General features: G+C 40.7%; 1 protein-coding gene across 2 annotated transcripts; it reads right to left on the bottom strand.

Moving 5' to 3' along the window:
* Positions 1–1,901: 1,901 nt before the first annotated feature.
* Positions 1,902–20,495, bottom strand: glipr2 (GLI pathogenesis-related 2). Of its 2 annotated transcripts, XM_088335215.1 has the most exons (11): positions 20,424–20,495; positions 20,280–20,321; positions 19,988–20,197; positions 19,169–19,246; positions 17,967–18,116; positions 14,999–15,065; positions 11,895–11,920; positions 11,595–11,804; positions 9,134–9,211; positions 6,134–6,283; positions 1,902–3,630 (listed from the first exon to the last, which is right to left on the bottom strand). In XM_088335215.1, exons 2-11 carry the CDS (start codon positions 20,284–20,286, stop codon positions 3,512–3,514), a joined length of 1,095 nt encoding a protein of 364 aa, XP_088191341.1. In that variant the 5' UTR covers positions 20,287–20,321; positions 20,424–20,495; the 3' UTR covers positions 1,902–3,511. The 2 variants fall into 2 exon arrangements, with proteins under 2 accessions (XP_088191341.1, XP_088191342.1); XM_088335216.1 differs by lacking the exon at positions 9,134–9,211 and having other exon boundaries at positions 1,903–3,630.
* Between the last annotated feature and the right edge of the window lie 1,219 nt (positions 20,496–21,714).

Genomic DNA, 21,714 nt, shown 5'->3' on the forward strand with positions numbered 1-21,714 from the left:
AGTCATTAGTCTTTCACTGACACCCACTGGTGACTCTGTGAGCTTCAGCAGTAGGGTGTTCTTAATTGCAAAACCAACTCCGTGAAGATGGTGTCCGCCCATGGGGTATCCCTTCCAAAAGAATGTATAACCCTCCCCCTCTTCATTGAGTGAGCCTTCCTCAAGGAGTCTGGTCTCGCTGAGCGCTGCCACATCCACATTATATCGCTTCAGCTCGTTGGCAATGAGTGCTGTTCTGCGCTGTGGTCTGTCCAGACTGGTATCCAGGAGTGTCCTTATGTTCCATGCTGCAATTCTAAATGCTATTGTTTTTCGACCGCATAGTGGAATGTCCCGACAGGCGCGGTTTCCTGTCCGGGTACTGTGCTGAGTGGGCAATCTTTAGGCCACCTTTTCTAGGCCTTTCCCCAATTGGGGTGAGCAGTGCGGCCACTAAATAGTGCTGCTCAGACGCACAGGGGTCTGCCGGAAACAGCTGCCACTCAATCCCAGCTGCTAACGACCCTTGCCCTGTGCCGCTGACGTGCAGAGGTCCAGCTAAGAGCTTCCAGCTCATTCAAACCTGCTCCCGTCACTGGATACTCCATCGCCGCCAGACTTTTGTGATCGGGGACTCAGGTAAAAGAAGATACCTGCGCAATGATGGTTTTTAAAGTGGCGTAAGGGGTGCGCTTTCCCCAACGCCACTATCTTGATTGTAGAGAAGACGGTTCCAGTGGCAAGGGAGACCCTAGACGACCGGCATCTTCCTACAACTGCAGGCGGCTGCCGGGATCCAGGTCTGTGGGAAACCGCCTCAAAGCGTGCCGCCACCAGCTTTTGGGATCACTCTTAGTCTGGACTCTACCCTTCGACCTGTTCGGCTTGGGTAACCCTGCCAGGAGTACGAGACTCCCGCCGACATAGCTCTAGGGGTCATTGAGACGCACAAAGTGCCCCACCACGATAAGGTGGTGATCCGTCGGGGCACATATATATATATATATATATATATATATATATATATATACATATATATATATATATACACACATATATATATGTGTATATATATGTGTGTATATATATATATATATATATATATATATATATATATATATATATATATATATATAATGTATATATGTATATATGTATATATATATACTATGTATATATGTATATATGTATATATATATATATATATATATATATAATGTATATATGTATATATGTATATATATATATATATATATATATATATATATATATATATATATATATATATATATATATATATATACATATATGTATGTATAAAGTATTTAGGTATATATAAAGTATTTATGTATGTATACATATTCTAAATTTATTTATATATTCAGAATGCTAATTAATGACTAGTATTTACTCTATTAGAATCAAAACACATTATTTGAAAATGAACATTTCCCAAAAAAAACTATTGAATGTCGGAACAAAAACACAGTTGATTAAAATGAATATCTGACAACAGAACAATAACATTTTCCTCGGAAAGATGATTAGATGATACATCATTTTAAATTACTTCAAAATGAAAATACAAGTCCACGTTATTTTGGTTGGAAATGTAAATATGCAGTTAGTGAAAGACAAACCAACCGAATATTGAAGCTGAACATTGTAAAAAAATCAAATCAAAATATTCTTTGGAAACGTCCTTTTATCTAATCGTGGGTAATATTTGACAAGTGTTGCGCCACATTGATAAACAAAGTTGAAAAACGCCATTTAAATTGAGTTACTGTTCTGTTCTGTTTTTATTTTAATGTTCAAAATAAAGTTTTCATTCTTTATTCACTCATTCATTCATTCATTCATTCATTCTTCAGTACTGTATCACCACCCGAGAAAACTAATCATGTTTTCTGTGTTCTCTTCTGACATCTAACGGTACGTTTCAGTATTACAAGGGAATAAACTTAATGCAATACCTTTTACGGTCACAAGAGGTCCCTGACATTTCGAAAAAATGGGTTAAGATATATAACAGAATAGAATAGAATATCCCTTTATTGTCATTGTTACAAAATGGCTTGACATATTTTGACAACGAAATTGGACATGACACTCCAGTTTCACACATTTACAGTGAGGTAAAGAAACCAAGAAGACAAGAAACAGAGAAGATCCATTAACCATATTTTGTAAAGCAGTCAACACATTTTCCGTACATAAAATACTAAATGAAAACGATATTACACTCCAGTATTATCAGTAGCAATGTTCCCTCTTATTTTCCACTAGTCTGAGCATTCACACAAAGTCGGTGAGCAACGCTTGAAACAACAGTGAGCAACAGCAATCCCAAGCGTGGCAAGATAATTATCAAACATGTCCAAAAATTGACATTTTGCTGAGTTTCCGGCAATGCAAAATTATTTTTCTCTTTTGAATGAATTGACTCATGTACTCTTGCAAAGGTTTAGGCCTACAAACGTTGTTTGTTCTTACAATTCTTTCACAAGATATCCATTTTTTTTCCTGATATATTTTGTCGCATAATATTAACTTTTTGGGAGGCTTATTTAGTAAGATACAGAACTGTATTTAATCACATTTTAAGAAAAAAAACGAACACAGTACAATGACAGATGGATAATTAAAAAAAAATAAAAATAAAAAAAAATAAGAGAAAATCCCGGCCAGAACCCGAACGTAATGATTGACACTTTAGGCATGGTCCTAAATCCGGGTCAAGCTCGTGTTTCTGTAGTTTGCAATAGTCTGTAGTTTGCAACACAAACTTTTTCTTCTTTTATTTTCCGTGTTTTTTTCGACTTTTTTTAAATTCCTTTAAAAAAAGTCTCATTGTGTTTATTTTTCCGAGCTGTTACTTTTTTCTTTTTGATCTCCATTTACTTTTTTTCCTACTTTTCTTTTCTTTTTTTTCTGGCTTTTTTTCTAAATTTTTGCTTCTTTTTTCTCTTCCTTTCGTTTCTTTTTTCCCAGCTTTTCATTTTGGTATTTTTATCTTTTTTGTTCTATTCCTCCCTTCTTTTAAGTCATTTTGTGCATAGTTTTACATAATATTTGGTCATGTTGGGATTAAAGAAGCAAAAACAACCAGAAGATCCGTTTTGGACCCGAAAGAGACGGTTCCTTTTAGTGAGCCAAGCCGAAGAAGCCGGTTCTCGACAAACTCTACACTAACTTTACTTTTCAAATTCGTTCGACATTGACTTCGAAATACCGCATTTAGGACACAACGTCAGGGGAACCCTAGTATTTTTACCTTCATGCACTGTAACTTTGACTTAAGTCGCTTCTTAATGAGTAATTTTGATCCCTCATTTTTGTGCGCTGGCTAGATTTTCTTGTGCGCTGATAATGTGCGAGCACTGCGCAATTGCGCACGCGCGCAGTTTAGAGGGAACACTGATCAGTAGTCAATCAATCCCTTGAGTTCTTTCACAAAATGTTCAAAATTGGAATGTCAAGCGCAGTTTTACAAGCATGAGTTGGGATCCCTGATATATGATCAAGTTTTCTAAGATGGTGTGCAAGAATACGACCCTCCTGCGCCACAGGTTCTTCTGGCACAGGGTCTTCTGCCACAGGGTCTTCCGCTAATCACAGTGGGTCCTACTACAAAGTCTCCTGCACCATCTGTGAAATATACAATGCGATTATTAATGCTGAATTTGTTTCAGAATAGAATAGAATATACCTTTATTGTCCTTGTTACAACACGGGTTGAATATATTGTGCCAACGAAATTGGACGTGGCACTCCAGGTCCACATTTTATAGTGAGGACAAAGAAAACTGAGATAAAGGTACAAAGAAGATGTTTGTACTGTCCTTGTTGCATAAGCTTTTTTTTCCTCTGGGGGGAGGGGTATGAGGGGTGAGGGACAGACAGATATGGCCGGATCCAACTAGATGTTTGATCTTACTGTACACACGGTCCAGTGTTTTTTTTCCCCTAATTGCTCACTCCACGAATCGAACACCCTCAGTAGGGTGGCGGGGGTGCTGGAGCCCATCCCAGCAATCATCGGGCAGTGGGCAGGGGACACCCTGAACTGGTTGCCAGCCAATCACAGGGCACACAGGGACAGACAACTCGCTCGCTCATTCACACCTAGGGACAATTTGGACCGGCCAATCCACCTGAAATGCATGTCTTTGGAATGTGGGAGGAAACCGGAGTGCCCGGAGGAAACCCACGCAAGCACGGAGAGAACATACAAACTCTGCACAGTAAGTCCGGTAGCTGGATTTGAACCCACACAGGAGGTTCCCAAGACCTGAGATGTGCCGCACACGCGCTAACCACTGCGCCGCCGTGCTGCCCATTTGCAAAGTATTATACTCATCTTCATTCATGCAATGTTTGCGTTGCGCCGTCTGCCAAAAGCCATGTGAACTCCTCTTTCCATGATGCTTTTAATGTACGTTTACGTTTTGTAGCGTCATCAATTTTGTTAGCTTCTTTTGAATCTTCAGCGGCTGAGGTTTTGGCTTGATTCCTAACCACCTATCCATTTTCTCGTGTTCTTTGTGCGTCTACTTTGGAAAATGATATGCAAACGCATGACCCTATAACGCTCGGGAAAGTCCGGAAGCACGAAGTTATTCGATGCAGGCCTCTGATTGGCTGCCGAGTATGAAAATTGCCAAACCGAAATTCCAAAATTTCCAAACCGAAAACGGAATAAAGCAAACAATGGATTTGAAAAAAAAAAAAAAAAAAATCTCAAAAGTTGTCGGCCATTGTACGCCTGACGTAAAAGAGATACGCCCCGGGCGTCCGGGCTGACGTTATTTCAGACACTGGTATTGTTTGTTAATGCAACATCCATTGCAGCCTGGTCATCCTGGCAGGGGGAGTATATCATGGGCAGTCCCTTTCCAAGGTTTCTTCAATTTCCGCATGCCGAGTTTGGGTTTTTTCTTGCCCTCATGTAGGTCTTAGATCAGGAGATGGTGGAATGATAATCTGTAGTTTGCAATAGTCTGTTGTCTGTGCAGCCCTTTGAGACTATCCCTTTCCAAAGTTTTTTTCATTTTCCTCATGCTGAGGTTTTTGGGTTTTTACTTGCTCTCATGTAGGTCTTAGATCGGGGGATGGTGGAATGATAATCTGTAGTTTGCAATAGTCTGTGGTCTTTGCAGCCCTTTGAGACTATCCCTTACCAAGGTTTCTTCATTTTCCTCATGCTGAGGTTTTGGGGTTTTTCCTTGCCCTCATGTAGTTCTTAGATCGGGGGATGGTGTAATGATAATTTGTAGTTTGCAATAGTCTGTTGTCTGTGCAGCCCTTTGAGTCTATCCCTTTCCAAGGTTTTTTTCATTTTCCTCATGCTGAGGTTTTTGGGTTTTTACTTGCTCTCATGTAGGTCTTAGATCGGGGGATGGTGGAATGATAATCTGTAGTTTGCAATAGTCTGTTGTCTGTGCAGCCCTTTGAGACTATCCCTTACCAAGGTTTCTTCATTTTCCTCATGCTGAGGTTTTTGGGTTTTTCCTTGCCCTCATGTAGTTCTTAGATCAGGAGATGGAGTAATGATAATTTGTAGTTTGCAATAGTCTGTTGTCTGTGCAGCCCTTTGAGACTATCCCTTACCAAGGTTTCTTCATTTTCCTCATGCTGAGGTTTTTGGGTTTTTCCTTGCCCTAATGTAGTTCTTAGATCAGGGGATGGTGTAATGATAATCTGTAGTTTGCAATGGTCTGTTGTCTGTGCAGCCCTTTGAGACTATCCCTTACCAAGGTTTCTTCATTTTCCTCATGCTGAGGTTTTTGGGTTTTTACTTGCTCTCATGTAGGTCTTTGATCGGGGGATGGTGGAATGATAATCTGTAGTTTGCAATAGTCTGTGGTCTTTGCAGCCCTTTGAGACTATCCCTTTCCAAGGTTTTTTTCATTTTCCTCATGCTGAGGTTTTGGGGTTTTTCCTTGCCCTCATGTAGTTCTTAGATCAGGGGATGGTGTAATGATAATCTAGTTTGCAATAGTCTATGCAGCCCTTTGATACTCCTTGTCATTAAGGGCTGTAAAAATGAACATGACTTGACTACAATATTGATTACCTCATGTTTGCTTTCAAGAGTTAGAATAATGCAAGTTCAATAGTCTGTAATAATAATAATAATAAGATTCAGTACCTGGTGGGAGGACATTTTCCCAGAAGTACTGGCTCATGTTGATGTTGCCAGCCGGTCGATACTGTCCAACAACAAAAACAGTATTGCCGTCCGTGGCCATGCCCACTCCCAGTTGGGTGCTTGCTTTCCACACAACCTGAGTAAAATGACCTGTAGGACCAATCACAATTTCAATATGTTTATATTACATGCAATCAATGTTCCCTGTAATTTTCCACGGGTCTAAGCGTTCACACAAAGGTGGTGAGCAACGCTTGAAACAACAGTGAGCAACGGCAATCCCAAGTGTGGCAACTGAGTCATTATCAAACATGTCCAAAACTTGACATCACGTTACATTTTGCTAAGTTTCCGGCAATGCAAAATGATTTTTCTCTTTTGAATGAATGGACTCATGTACTATTGCAAAAGTTGCACGGCCTACAAGCGTCATTTGTTTTTACAACAATTCTTTCACAAGATTTCCATTTCTTTTTTTACCTGATATATTTTGTCGCCTAATACTAACATTTTTGGGGGCTTATTTAGTCGGTTGCAAGATACAGAACTGTACTTAATCACATTTTTAAGTGGAAGTACAATGTTGGCAACAAGATTCACCTGATATTATTGGAAATTATTTGAACGCAACACAAACTTTTTCTTCTTTTTTCCGTGTTTTTTTTCTAAAATTCCTTTAAAAAAAATCTCATTGTGTTTATTTTTTCCGAGCTGTTACTTTTTTCTTTTTGTTCTCTATTTACTTTTTTCCTACATTTTTCTTCTTATTTTCTGTCTTTTCTTTCTAAATTCTTCCTTCTTTTTTCTCTTCCTTTTCTTTTCTCTCAGCTTTTAACTACTTTTTCATTTTGGAATTTTTTTCTTTTTTGTTCTATTCCCCCCTTCGTTTAAGTCATTTTGTGCATAATTTGACATAATATTTGGTCATGTTGGGATTAAAGAAGCAAAAACAACCTGAAGAGCCGTTTAGGACCTGAAAGAGCCTGTTCTTTTTAGTGAGCCGAGCCGAAAAAGCCGGTTCTCGACCAACTCTACTAACTTTACTTTTCAACTTCGTTCGACATTGACTTCAAAATACCGCATTTAGGACACAACGTCGGAGGAACCCGTGTATTTTTACCTTCATGCACTGTAACTTTGACTTAAGTCGCTTCTTAATTAGTAATTTTAAGCCCTGATTTTTGTGCGCTGGCTAGATTTTTTTGTGCGCTGAGAATCTGCGAGCAGTGCGCAATTGCGCACGCGCGCAGCTTAAAGGGAACGCTGCATGCAACGCACCTAAAAAGCTCTATTTACTCAATTGGTGGACGTGGAATCGTACAAGGGAAAATGAACATTACGATGTAGAAACATTTATCAGTATGAAAAATAAAAACTATTTCTACAACAATAGTTTTAGAACCAGAAGTCAATAACTACACAACTGGGATATTACACTTAAAAACCACGGTATTGCACTTGGAACAGGCACCTTGCACTTCAAAACAGTTTCGCGAATCTAAACACACTCAAGATTCGAGACAGAAAGTACAAACAAATCAAATCCATCAATTTTGTTTCTCCTTGCCTGGCCCTATATGTCACGGTTGCCAGTTGGCCCCGCCCGTTTGACGCCAGCTGCAACTCGTTGACTGACTGGCTTCCCTCCTGTTTAGGCTCAGTGCTGTCACTCACCCTTTGTCAGTCCGTCAACGAACCTCTGCACCCGCAAGACGTGTGTTTTGACTCTGTCCGGTTTCCTGCCTGTGTATCCTGTCGGTATTGTTCCCATTTATTTTGTCCCCTTTGATATCCATCTCCTGTGTCTGGTATCGTTCCAGTCTATCTTGTGCTGCTTGTTACCTTGCTACAATCTCCAGTATCGGGTATCATTCCCGTCTATCTCGTCCTGTGTGATATCGTACTCTAGTCTCCAGTGTCTGGTATCGATCCCGTCAGCCTCGTCCTGTCTGATATCTGTCTTTGGTCTCCTGAATCTGATATCAATTCTGTCTGTCCCGTCATGTTCGGTATCGACCCCATCTGTCCAGTATCTGCTCGTGTAACTGGTATCGATCTCGTCGGCCTCTGGGTTTCTGTTGTTCCACACCAGACTGCGGCCTTACTTCTTCCGCCCAGCGATCAACGATTCACTGGCGTTTGTGTTAACAAGCATGAGTGCCCTATTTCCCGTAAAATAAAGCTTGTGTGAGAAACGTTACGCATCTGGGTCCTCCTCCTATTCAGTTTCTGACACTTTAACCTAATGCGGCTTGTGACTCCAAAACTTTGTCCACCCGTTATAAATCAAGCGTCATTCTTTAGGTCAGGGGTGTCAAAGTCGTTTTAGCTCGGGGCCACAAATGCTATAAAAAATTTCACAGGAGCTGGACTAGTAAGTTTAAGAGAAAGAGACAGGGAAAAAAAAAGACAGAGAAAGAGAGGGAGGAAAAAAAAGAGCGATAAACAGGGAGAATAAGGGAGACAGAGTAACAGTGATAAAAAAAGAAAGAGCAGAATAGAGATGAATGGAGAAGGGGGAAATGAATATAAAGAGAAAAAAGTGAAAAAAGAAAGATAAAAAGAATAAGAGAAGTGAAACGACAGAAAAAAAGAGAGCAGGAGAAAAAGACAGTTAGGGGAGGGAGAGAGAGGTCAAAAAAGGGAAAGAAAGAGAAAAATAGAAAGAAAGGGAATTCAAATGTAAATTATAGAGAGAAAATGGAAAGAGAGCAAGACAGAGAAAAAGAAAGAGTTAGAGAGTGAGAGAGAAATAGAGAAAAGAGAAAAAGAGAGAAAGAGAGAGTGAACAGGAGAAAGAAAAAGAGGGAGGAATAAATAAAAAAGTGAGTCAGAGAGAAATGGAGAAATACTACCACTATTGTTTTGCAAGTGTTAACTGGCTTTGGTGACATCTGGTGGAAATATGTAAAACTACAGCTCATTTTCCTCTGCGGGCCAGATTTAAACCATTGGTGGGCCTGATCTGGCCCGCGGGCCGCCTGTTTGCTTTAGGATTACCTGTGTTGCTGCTAAATCCTGGGTTGTTCCAGTTATACGCCTTCACCTCATCATACCAGGCATCTACTGCTTCTTTCCCTGGACAGGACAACATTTCTTACTTAACATTTCCGAGCAAACATAGAAATACTGTAAAATCCGGACTATAGAGCGCACCTGATTATAAGCCGCACCTAACACTTTTTAAGTGATTTTCCACTTTTGTACTTACACAAGCCGCACCTGTGTATAAGCCGCGTGCGCCGAAGTCTAACTCAGACCAGGCTGTAGGTTCCACGATTGTGATTTTGTAGAGACTTATTGTTCTATATTCTTTATCAATTATCCATTAACCGTGAAATCATAATACACTACAAAGCCAATTGGCCGAGACACTTGCTCTCAGCCAAGAGGCTGAGTCAAGATCCTAGCCTCCTAGCCTCCCAGCCTCCTACCAACACAATCCAAAAGGGGGGGGGGATTTTGTAAGGTTTATTATTCTATATTCTTTATCAATTATCCATTATCCGTTATCGGTCAAATCATAATACGCTGCAATACAGTACACAATCCTATAACCACAGTTGGCATCATGAATGGAAAATGATACCCGTAATTAACGTATGATGCAGACTTGTAAAGTCCGGGTCCCGTTGAAAGTGATCCAAGGAAACAATTTCCAAAGTTAAGGGTGAGAAAAATATGTATCCACTATTGTCCGCTGCGACAACAGACAGATCTACCGGTAACTCAGCTTTACCCCACTTCCCATCAGCCCGCGTTTGCTCCGCCCCTTTTTTTGATTCGCCCGTAGAACACATAACAGGAATAAATCTCTAAAATAAACACATTACAAAAATATACAGTTGCAAATTCATATTATACATGCTTACACATATTTACGAAGAAAGACGATACACCGAGAGAGTTTTCAAAGCTTTAGTAATAATAATATAACTTTCATCCCAAACCGTGCCTTTGAAATGCATCAAACGTGCCTGTCAAAAAAAAAAGCATCCCGTAATTGTGAAGCTTGCTCTGTCCACTCCATGTATCGGCCCGGTATAGCAGTACCTCCGGGAACGGTGCATTTGCATTGATTACTTTTAGCCCTTTGGCTAGGACCTCGACTCAGCCTCTTGGCTGGGAGCAAGTGTCTCGGCTTATTGGCTTTGAAGTGTATCATGATTTGACCGATAATGGATAATTGATAAAGAATATAGAACAATAAACCTATACAAACTCAACTTCCACCTCATAACTATCGCCTTCAAGGGCGTCTTCCTCATTATCGGAACGTACCTTTACTTAACAGACAATGTATGCATAAACTTAGAGGTTGCAGTCTTTCTTGGCGCATATATTCTACTGGTCTTAATCTTACCTTTTATACTCCAGCGCCGCTGGTGGCCGTTAGAAAAATTACATAAATTGGCCGCTTCACTGAATAAGCCGCAGGGCTGAACATTTGGGAAAAAAGTAGCGGCTTATAGTCCGGAAATTACGGTAATGGAGATAAATCCGTGCATTATAAGCGTTTAGAACAGGGGTGTCAAACTCATTTTACCTCTGGGGCCACACGATAGAACAAATATTCTCTCGGGGCCGGACTAGTGTACTAGAGAGAAAGAAAAATAGAGAAAGAAATAAGACAAAGCGAAGGATAGAAAAAGAGATAGAGTGGGACAATAAAAAAGACAAAGGGAGAAAGAAAGAGAGACAGAGAGAGAAGAGAGAATGAAGAAAGAGGGAGAGAGAATTTGAGAAACAAAAAAGATATAAAGACAAATATTGAGAGAGGGGGAAAGAAAGAGAGAGAAAGAATGATATCCAAAGAGAAATAGAGAGAGAGAAAGAGGGAAGGAGAGAAAAGAGAAGGAAAGAAAGAGAGATTGGGAGAAGGAGAGAAAGGGAAAGCAGGAGAGAGCAAAAGAGAGAAAAGGAAAAATGGAAGAGAGACCAAAATAAGGTAAACGACATAGATAAGAAAGAGGCAAAGAGAAACAAAGAAAGAGAAAGAGACAGAGAGTGAAAGAGAGAGAGAGAGAAAAAAAGGAGATAAAGAGAGAGAGATACATAAAGAGAGAGAGAGAGAGAGAGAGATAAAGATAGAGAGAGATAAAGACAGAGAGAGATAAAGAGAGAGAGGGATAAAGAGAGAGATAAAGAGAGAGAGAGATAAAGAGAGAGAGAGAGATAAAGAGAGAGAGAGATAAAGTGAGAGAGAGATAAAGAGAGAGATAAAGAAAGAGAGAGATAAAGAAAGAAATACAAGTACACCATCTTTGTGAGAGGCACCTGGCTTTGGCAACATCAAGTGGACGTATTTAGACCTGCAGCTCGTTTTTCTCTTGCGCTTCTCTGAGCGTTGTCTCGCGGGCCGGATTCAATCCCTTAGCGGGCCTGATCTGGCCCCCGGGCCGCACGTTTGACACCCCTGGTTTAGAATAATGCCTTAAATCTTCCACATGTAAAATCACACCTGTTAGTTTGATGGGCACCGAGCTCCACGTGTAAAAAATATTTTCTCCATCCTTGGTGCTGCTGTGCCTCGAAACACCCGAAGCCAGCAAATGCTCCGCCCATTTTTGAGCTGCTGCGTTTAACTCGCTGTTATAAGTCAATGGCGGTGCTTTATGGCGTGCTCTGTAGGCATTGTGAGTCTCTAGGAACTCCTGTTGAAAGCTTGACTCTGATGATTAGATAATACGTATTGTATTAAGAAGAAGGCACCCTTGCTACATGACTGCAGGAATGATTACAGAAAGCAGGATGCACTCACCGGCTATTGTGTCTGACGTTGCTTGGCTGAAAAAAAGGGATTTCAATTTGTTATAAATCACAAAAATATTGGATATGTATACAAAACTGGTAAACAATACAAAAAACGTATTTTCCGCACTATAAGGCGCACCGGGTTATAGGGCGCACCCCCCAAAAATAGTTTTTTGTCCTAGATTTTCCATACATAAGGCGCACCGGATGATAAGGCGCTACAACGGGAATGTCGAGAAAACAGTCAGATAGTTCAGTCAAACTTATTACTGTCACGGAGTGGAAGGGGTGACCGGACCAGAACGGAGGCAGGAGGCAGGAAGGGAGAACTCAATTGCGTGACGATCAAAAACTTTTATTTAACAAAATAAAAGTTGTCCAAAACTCAGGGACAAGAAAGAACAAACAGGCTTTAACAAAAACGTGCAAACACAGGTTTCTTCCAACTCAACTAAACAGGACAAGGCATGACAGAACAGAAAAGGTATAATGAGCCAGCACCCGCAAAACCCACAATCCAGCCTTAAATAGCAGACACGCAATTAGTTGAACTGCTTCAGCTGGTGCCCAGGGGGCGGGGCAGACCGGTCGCCAAGGCGACCATGACAATTACTCCCTTAACATTCCGAAAGCTTGCAAAGAAGCAAATACGTGTCTCAGACATGTACGGAAACAGTGTCTGTACGATGTCACCAATCACTCAAATGCATCGTTCCAAATATCATTCGGAAGGTTAAAGTCTTGGGATTCAAGAAATGCCAACCATTTCTTAGTTTCCATTTTATTTTTTGCCGGCAACTGTGTGGACAGCAAAGTAAGAATTTTATTGTGCAGGGAAACGGGGTTCTTTACTGTGCATATGACAATAAACACTTTGAATTGAATTGAGTTTAAAAATAGACTCATCACAGAAACATCAAGAGCGTTCTAAAACAAGAAACCGGGGAAAAATAAACCCGCATAGCTCACCTAAGTTCTCTTGCAGCCATCACGTTCAATAATGATACGTAACCATGGTCTTCTTACAACCGTGAGTGTAGTAAATCCAGGAGAGCAAAATATTTACAAATACAGAATAGTAAAAAATGTTTTCTCTATGCCGTAGTACAACCCAACGTGTGATTCACATTCATCTTTTTCGGCCAATTGCAGGCTTTGTCTCGCCCTTTTAGCCTATGCGAGCCTGTAAATGATAAAAAGGATCCGCCCCCTTTACCTCCGAATAACTTTAGCCAATAGTGATTGATTCAAATGATGATTGACACATTGGTCAGGGAATGAAACCCCGGTATATAAATCCCAGCATACACCGCGGACGATTTCGCCTTCGGGGGAAAATCTAGTCGGCGGCTGCTTGCCTTAGTTGCAAGACTTTGCGACTTAATATTGATCCATATATAAGGCGCACTATATTATAAGGCGCATGGTCAGCTTTTGAAAAAAATAATGGCTTTTAGGTGCACCTTATAGTGCGGAAAATACGGTACTTGAAAGGACAGTGTGTGTGGTGGTTGCCATGGCGCCCAATGGCCCCGCCGAGTGGCGCCGGCTGCAGCTTGTTGTCGGATTGGCTTCCCCACTATTTATACCCTGTGCTGTCAATCCCCTTTGGTCAGTCCATCTGCGAATCTCTGTGTGTTCAAGGCAAGCTTTTTTCGACGCTGACCCCCGCCTGTCCCGTTTTGCTCCCGTTTGTCTCCGGCTACAACCTGTTTTGATCCCGATCACATCCGCTCTCCCGTTCTGGCTTACGACTCGCTTGCGACCCCGACCACGTTTTTGCTCTCCTGTCCCGGCTACCGACCCGTTTTTTCCGTCCACGACACGCCATCGCACGCCACGGGAGAACCACTTCTGTGTTCAGATCACAAGGCGACCCGCTTCCAGCGAACTTCGGAGCGTGGGCGCACCCCTTCCACGTTCCTTCTATAAAACTTGTGGTAAACGTTACGCGAGTGGTTCCTGTTTCCGTTCTGGTCTTGACAGTGTGTAATATTTAGCAACCCCTAGCGGTAAAAAAACAACATTCATTAAAAAAAAAACTTGGTTTGAATACTGAGCAATGATCATATGAACATGCATTTTTAAGTAAGTCGAAAAATTTGCTTTTAGTTTACATAACATTAGCATTGGGGTTGCAGGTTTGATGCCCGGCTCCTCCGAATTCAATGTCGAAGTGTTCTAAGGTAAGACACTATCACGGCTGACTCTGTTATCAAAGTGTGTGTGTGCGAATGGGTAAAAGTGTATTGTAAAGCACTTTGGGGGTCCTCAGTGACTGGTTAAAGCGCTCTGTAAATGCTACCCATCAATCATGAACTTCACCTATGGGTACATAGCTAACATAATGCCATCCCGCACCCTCAGATCTTCCTCCCTCCATCTCACTATACTCGCTGCCTGTCTCAGCTACATGGGGAGCAGAGCTTTCAGCCGGTCTGCCCCCCAGCTCTGGAACTCATTATCGCCCGGCCTACGAAATTGGAACCCTGTCCATTTTCAAATCCAGACTCAAACCTCTTCAGACTTATCTTTCCTTGATCATCTGCCTCACAGACAGCTCCCTTTTAACTCTATTGGGTTTGATTTGGGTTTTATTACCTGCTTGTTTTACTTTTGTTGTATTCTTGCTCTATTGTTACTTGTTACTACATATACAGCACCCTTGGGTGTCCTGAGAGGCGCTTGGAAGAACAATGTATTATTATCTCATCTCATTAGCTACACCGCTTATCCTCAGTAGGGTCGCGGGGTTGCTGGAGCCCATCCCAGCAATCATAGGGCAGTGGGCAGGGGACACCCTGAACTGGTTGCCGATTGTGGTGTTTGAATTGAATACTATAGTTACGATTGCGGCACCTAGTCAAATTTGGGATAAGCTTTTGACTTTGCTACATGTTTTAATGTGGGCGCATGCGGCTTATATACAGGTGCGGCTTGTGTAAGGAAAAAAACAATAATGCCCGTAAAATGTAGTGCGTGCGGCTTATAATCAGGTGCGCTCTATAGTCCGGATTTTACCGTATTTCAGTCGAGTGATTTTTAATTTTTCAGGTCACAAGATTAAAATGCATTTAGGATTTTATATTTTTAAAACGTGTGTAGAAATACTTTGGTTTGTCTTCTGCTGCAATTGGTCCTCCGGGCCTGAGGGCGCCACCAGTGGGTCCTGCAACAGCTATAAAATGAAAATCCCCTTAGTAGTTTATCTCATTTCATCAGCTACAACGCTTATCCTCATTAGGGTCGCGGGGGTGCTGGAGCCCATCCCAGCCATCATCGGGCAGTGGGCAGGGGACACCCTGAACTGGTTGCCAGCCAATCGCAGGGCACACAGGGACAGACAACTCGCTCGCTCATTCACACCTAGGGACAATTTGGACCGGCCGATTCACCTGAAATGCATGTTTTTGGAACGTGGGAGGAAACCGGAGTGCCTGGAGGAAACCCACGCAAGCACGGGGAGAACATACAAACTCCGCACAGGAAGTCTGGAGCAGGATTTGAACCCACGCAGGAGGTTCCCATGACTTGAACTGTGCCGCACATGCGCTAACCACTGCGCCGCCGTAGTATTCAGTTTTCACAGACCACGGGTTTCAAACTCATTAGAACTCGGGGGCCAAACGATAGAACAAACATTCTCTCGGGGGCCGGACTAGTAGATTAGAGAGAAAGAAAAAAAGAGAAAGAAATAAGTGGAAGACAGGGAGAGAAAAAGAGAGGTTGGGACAAAGAGAGAAAGGGAGAGGGAGAGAGAGAGAAAGAGAAGGAGAAAGGGAGAGAGTGTTATGTCCTGCGCGGTTGTCAGGGCGCCCAGCTGGCCCCGCCCCTTGACACCGGCTGAGACGCATTGGACTGATTGCTCTTGGAGTACTTAAGCGCTCCTTTTGGAACTAGATCATTGTTTAACCCTCGTTGAAACCCTGTTCATGCCCGTTTGATCTGAGTAATGCCTAGATTGTAATTTTACCTGCCTTCGAACGTGCTTTGTTTTGTTTTTGGTCCGTTTGTGTGTTGGACAACTTTTCTTTCCTAATTAAAGTGACAGATCGTCTACGCATATGAGTTCCGACTTCCTGTTTCCCGGTCCGTTTCATGACGGAGAGGAAAGAGAAAGGTAGAAAGAGCAAACGAGAGGAAGAGAACAAGAGAGAAAGAGAACAAGAGAGAAAAGAAAGAATGAGAGAGAAAAGGGAGAGAAAGAGGAACGAAGAATGAGACACAGAGCATGAAAGAGAGACAGAGAATGAGAGAAAAAGGGAGGAAAAGAGAGGGAGAGAAAGCAAACGAGAGAAAGAGAACAGGAGAGAAAAAGAAAGAGAATGAGAGAGAAAAGAGAGAGAAAGAGAGAGAGAACATGAGAAACAAAAATGATAGAAAGAGAAATAGTGAGAGAGGGGGGAAGAAAGGGAGAGAGAAGAAAAATTCAATGAAAAATAGAATGAGAGAAAGAGAGGAAGAGAAAAACAAAAGAGAAAAGGGGGGAAAGAGAGTTGGGGAAAGCAAGAAAGAGAAAAGAGAGAAAAGGAAGAAAAGAAGAAAGAGCAAAAGACAGAGAGAAAAAGAGACAAAGAGGAACGAAGAACGAGAAAAAGAGACACAGAGCATGAAAGAGAGACAGAGAATGAGAGAAAAAGGGAGGAAAAGAGAGGGAGAGAGAGCAAACGAGAGAAAGAGAACAAGAGAGAAAAGAAAGAGAATGAGAGAGAAAAGAGAGAGAAAGAGGGTGAGAACATGAGAAACAAAAATGATAAAAGGAGAAATAGTGAGAGAGGGGGGACGTAATGGAGAAAGAAAGAAAAAATCAATGAAAAATAGAACGAAAGAAAGAGAGGAAGAGAAAAACAAAAGAGAGAAGGGGGGAAAGAGAGTAGGGGAAAGCCAGAAAGAGAAAGAGAAAAGAGAGAAAAGGAAGAAAAGAAGAAAGAGCAAAAGACAGAGAGAAAAAGAGACAAAGAGGAACGAAGAACGAGAAAAAGAGACACAGAGCATGAAAGAGAGACAGAGAATGAGAGAAAAAGGGAGGAAAAGAGAGGGAGAGAGAGCAAACGAGAGAAAGAGAACAAGAGATAAAAGAAAGAGAATGAGAGAGAAAAGAGAGAGAAAGAGGGTGAGAACATGAGAAACAAAAATGATAGAAAGAGAAATAGTGAGAGAGGGGGGAAGAAAGGGAGAAAGAAAGAAAAATTCAATGAAAAATAGAACAAGAGAAAGAAAGAAAGAGAAAAACAAAAAGAGAGAAGGGGGGAAAGAGAGTAGGGGAAAGCAAGAAAGAGAAAGAGAAAAGAGAGAAAAGGAAGAAAAGAAGAAAGAGCAAAAGACTGAGAGAAAAAGAGACAAAGAGGAACAAAGAACGAGAAAAAGAGACACAAAGCAAGAAACTCTCTCTCTCTCTCTCTCTCTCTCTCTCTCTCTCTCTCTCTCTCCCTCTCTCTCGCTCTCTCTCTTTCTCTTTCTTTTCCACCCCTTTTCTCCCACTCTGTCTGTGTCTTTCACTCTGTGTCTGTTTTTTTCTTCCTTTGTTGCTCTTTGTCTCTTTCTCTCTCTTTTAACTTCTTTTGCTCCAACTTCCTTTTTTCCTTTTCTCTCTTTTCTCTTTCTCTCTTCATACCCTTCGTGCTTTCCTTTCTCTTTTCTCTCCTTGTGTCTTTCTATTTCTCTTTGGATTTCTTTCTTCCTCTCCCTTTCTTTTCCCCCTCTTTCACGACTTTTTATCCTTTGTTTCTTGTGCTCCCTCCCTCTCTCTCTTTTTCCTCCCTCTTTCTTTCATTTCTTTATCTCTCTTTTTCTTTCTCTATAATCTACTCGTCCGGCCCCCGACAGAATGTTTGTTCTATCGTGTAACCCCTGAGTTAAAATGAGTTTGACACCCCGAAGGAGATTTGATAAATGGAAAGGGCTCAGGAAAGGATCTTTGGTACAGGTTGGGATTTCTTATGAGTGTTTGGTCCTGTTCTCCTTGCAAAATCAAAACCTATTGATGTCTTCTCTCCTTATTTTGGGGGTCTACTAAACTATAAATCTATTTTTTCATTTTCGGATAAAAACACAAATCTCAAACTTCCCTATTGGTTACCTGGTGGGAGGACATTTTGCTCGAAGTAATTGCTGCAGTTCATGTTGCCAGCCGGTCGATACTGTCCAACAACAAAAACAGTATTGCCGTCCGTGGCCACGCCCACTCCCAGGTGAGTACTTGCTTTCCACACAATCTGAGTAAAATGACCTGGAATTCGAAAACATTTTAAAGTTTTTATTTTGTTTTAGTACAGGGACTCAAAGTGAAACTCACCTTGCTACTTTATAGAATAAGATAAAAAAGAAAATAAAAGAGAAAGGGAAAAATAAATTAGAAAAAATAAAAACATGGACAAAAAGGCAAACAACAAAAAAGAAAATAGAAAACTGAAGAAAAGAGAAATAGCACAAAAATAAATTTCAAGAAAAAAAGAAGAGAAAAATGAAAAAATAGGAAAAAAAAGGAAAAGAAAAATGAAAAGAAAAGAATGAAAAGAAAAAAAAAATGCATTTTTTTCTTAGTTCACTTTAAATCCTTTATTTTTCTTCCTTTGTTTTTTCTCAATTTTCTTTTCTCTCCTTTCTTTACGGATTACGTCATGTGCGGTCCCTTCTCAAGGTTTGTTCATTTTCCTCACGTTGAAGTTTTTTAGTTTTTCCTTGCCTTCATGTAGGTTTTAGATCAGGGGATTGTGTCATAATAGTCTGTGGTTTGCAATAGTCTGTTGTCTGTGCAGCCCTTTGAGACTGTCCCTTCACAAGGTTTTTTAATTTTCCTCAGATTGAGGATTTGAGATTTTCCTTGCCCTCATGCAGATTTTAGATCAGGGGATGGTGTCATAATAGTCTGTGGTTTGCCATAATCTGTGGTCTGTGCAGCCCTCTGAGACTCTTTGAGATTAAGGGCATCACAAATAAACCTGACTTGACTTGACAGGTTTGTTAGCTTTCTATCTGGCTATTTAGTTGGCTTTTTACTTTTTTGTCTAGCTATCTTGGCCCCTTTTATTGTTTTCTTACCTGTTTTTTAGCTAACTATCGAGCTACTTTTTAGCTATTTAGCAAGCCGTTGAGCTAAATTGCCATTTTAGAATTTCATATCATACTAGGCGCCCTTTGCTCTAATTAATAACAAAAAGATTGGAGACCCCTGGACTTCAGTTTACAAACTGCACAAAGAACAGCAATTAATGAGAACTTTTTTATGGATTTTTGAGAAGTTTGTCTCTTATAAATCCGTGTCCATTTCTAATGTATTACCTGTGTTGCTGCTAAATCCTGGGTAGCTCCAGTTGTATTGCTTCACTTCATCGTACCACGAATCAACTGCTTCTTTTCCTGTACGAGACAAACTTTCTCACATGAAACGTGAACATACCCCATACCTGCCAACCTGTACGTTTTTGCCGTACAAAGTACGTTTATTATGCATTTTAAGATGTGTACGACGTGCAAGAAAATCTGTACGGAAAACGCAAATTTGTCAATTATGGGTACCATCCGGTATACACCGACTATCACGAAACGGCAAATCAATCAATGCAAACGAGTTCGAGTTGTGTAGTGCAAGGAAGTCCGTCTCTTTTTAGAGAACCGGCTTTTTCGGCTCAACTCATTAAAGAGAGCCGACTCTCAAACGGCTCACTTGCTTCGATGTATTATATTAAGAATGATCATGTTGTATAAAGAAGTTAAGAAGAAATGGAAGTATAAAAGGAGAAAATGAAAAAAAAACAAGTTTGTGGTTATCCCTTTCATCAGTATATTCCCAACAATAATTTAAGGCAGAAAAATAATTCATTATTTGAATCATTTTTGAACCTTTTTTTATAATAAACCTCATTTATGTCGAGCAACTGAGTGTCTCACAACAAAATGTTAATTAACAATATATAGGATATAACGAAACACATGTACAATATAACATGTTAAACTACATTAATAAACACGTTTGTAAATAATATGGTGTATTTTGTAAGGGAAAATACAACATTTTGTAAGGGCGTGGAGCCGTGGAGGTTGACAGGTACGATAACCGACATGACATTTCTATTTCAATGTTTCACAAAAGAAATCCACCTGTTAGCTTAATAGGCACCGAGCTCCACGCGTAATAAATATTCTCTCCATCATTGGTGCTACTGTGACGCGAAGTACCCGAAGCCAGCAAACGTTCCGCCCATTTTTGAGCCGCCGCGTTCAGTTCGCTGTCAAAACTCAATGGCGGTGCGTCGTGTAGTGCTCTGTAGGCGTTATGAGCTGTCAGGAACTCCTGTTGAAAGCTTGCATCTAGTAAACAAACGATTACTCTTAATTACATTTAAACACAGGCTTGGCTGCAGGAATTATTCTTAAAATCTAATGCACTCACCTGCCATTGTGTTTAATCTTGAAAAGTTGCAAAAACAGAATGCTTTAAGAACCAAAAAAACAATGTTATTATATCACCACTTAAAAATAAGGAAGACAGCCTAAAAAACTAGCTAAAATCAGGACACAAGCCTGTGAGACTTACAGCAGTGGATGCAAATTGCCTGAAGAGAAATGGCTTGTAAAGACAGACTTCCTTTGCCGTTTCAAACTCGTCCGTCTTGATATTTATGTACATGAGATATGGAGGTGGAGACAGACACTCACAGCCTTTGCTTGTTTTTACCTCGGTTAGAGTTCTTTGCATTTTGTTCCTCGTCAAGAGTTTCCTGTTTCGAATGTCTTCATGACACCACTACAAAGTTACCTCATACTATATTTGTTTTTCTGCCAAGCGAACATAAAAGGCAGGAGCTCCAAGTCAAGTTAGTCAAATCATGTTTATTTGTATAGACCTTAAACACAAGGAGGCAAAAAGGGCTGTGCAGACCACAAACTATTGCAAACTACATACTATAATTACACCATCCCCTGATCTACAACCTACAAGAGGGCAAGGAAAAACCCAAAAACCTCAGCATAAGAAAAATGAAGAAACCTCAAAGGGCTGTGCAGACCACAGACTATTGCAAACTACAGACTATAATTACGTCATCCCCTGATCTACAACCTACAAGAGGGCAAGGAAAAACCCAAAAACCTCAGCATAAGAAAAATGAAGAAACCTCAAAGGGCTGTGCAGACCACAGACTATTGCAAACTACAGACTATAATTACGTCATCCCCTGATCTACAACGTACAAGAGGGCAAGGCAAAACTCAAAAACCTCAGCATAAGAAAAATGAAGCCCTATGATAACATTTTCTGTGTGTTGTCTGCTGCAGAAAACAATGCATGATGAAAATCCCAAAAGTACAAAATCCACAAAAAGTAAACCACAATACATTTCTGTTTTTAGATCAATCTTACTATTCATGTCATCCCAGAGTTCAATGTTGTACCTTGGTTAAGCAAGCAAAGACCTGAAAACTGCAGTTAACATTCCAACGGAACTGGATTTTAAATTCTCTCTACAAAACATTCTACGGTATTTTACTTCATGTCTGAAGTCATGAAGACCTTACCTTTATCCAAATGTAGAAATGAATTAGATAGATAGATAGATAGATAGATAGATACTTTATTCATCCCCTAAGGGAAATTCACATTTCCAGCAGCATCCCTGAGCTGAGAACAATACAATAATAAAGCCAAAAGAAAACAATATACAAATACCCAGTGTGACGTGCAAATGCCCACTTTAGCATGTTATATAGATTAACTAAATAGTGCTACACAGAACACATAATGCAGTAAGATCCAATGTAGGTGGTGTGGTTTAATGTGGGCCTTTACTCTGCCGGGTGGAGTTAAAGAGCCTCATGGCATGAGGAAG

The sequence above is a fragment of the Urocampus carinirostris genome, chromosome 5, assembly GCF_059441175.1.
Source record: "Urocampus carinirostris isolate Australia breed hairy pipefish chromosome 5, RoL_Ucar_1.0, whole genome shotgun sequence".
NCBI lineage: Eukaryota > Metazoa > Chordata > Actinopteri > Syngnathiformes > Syngnathidae > Urocampus > Urocampus carinirostris.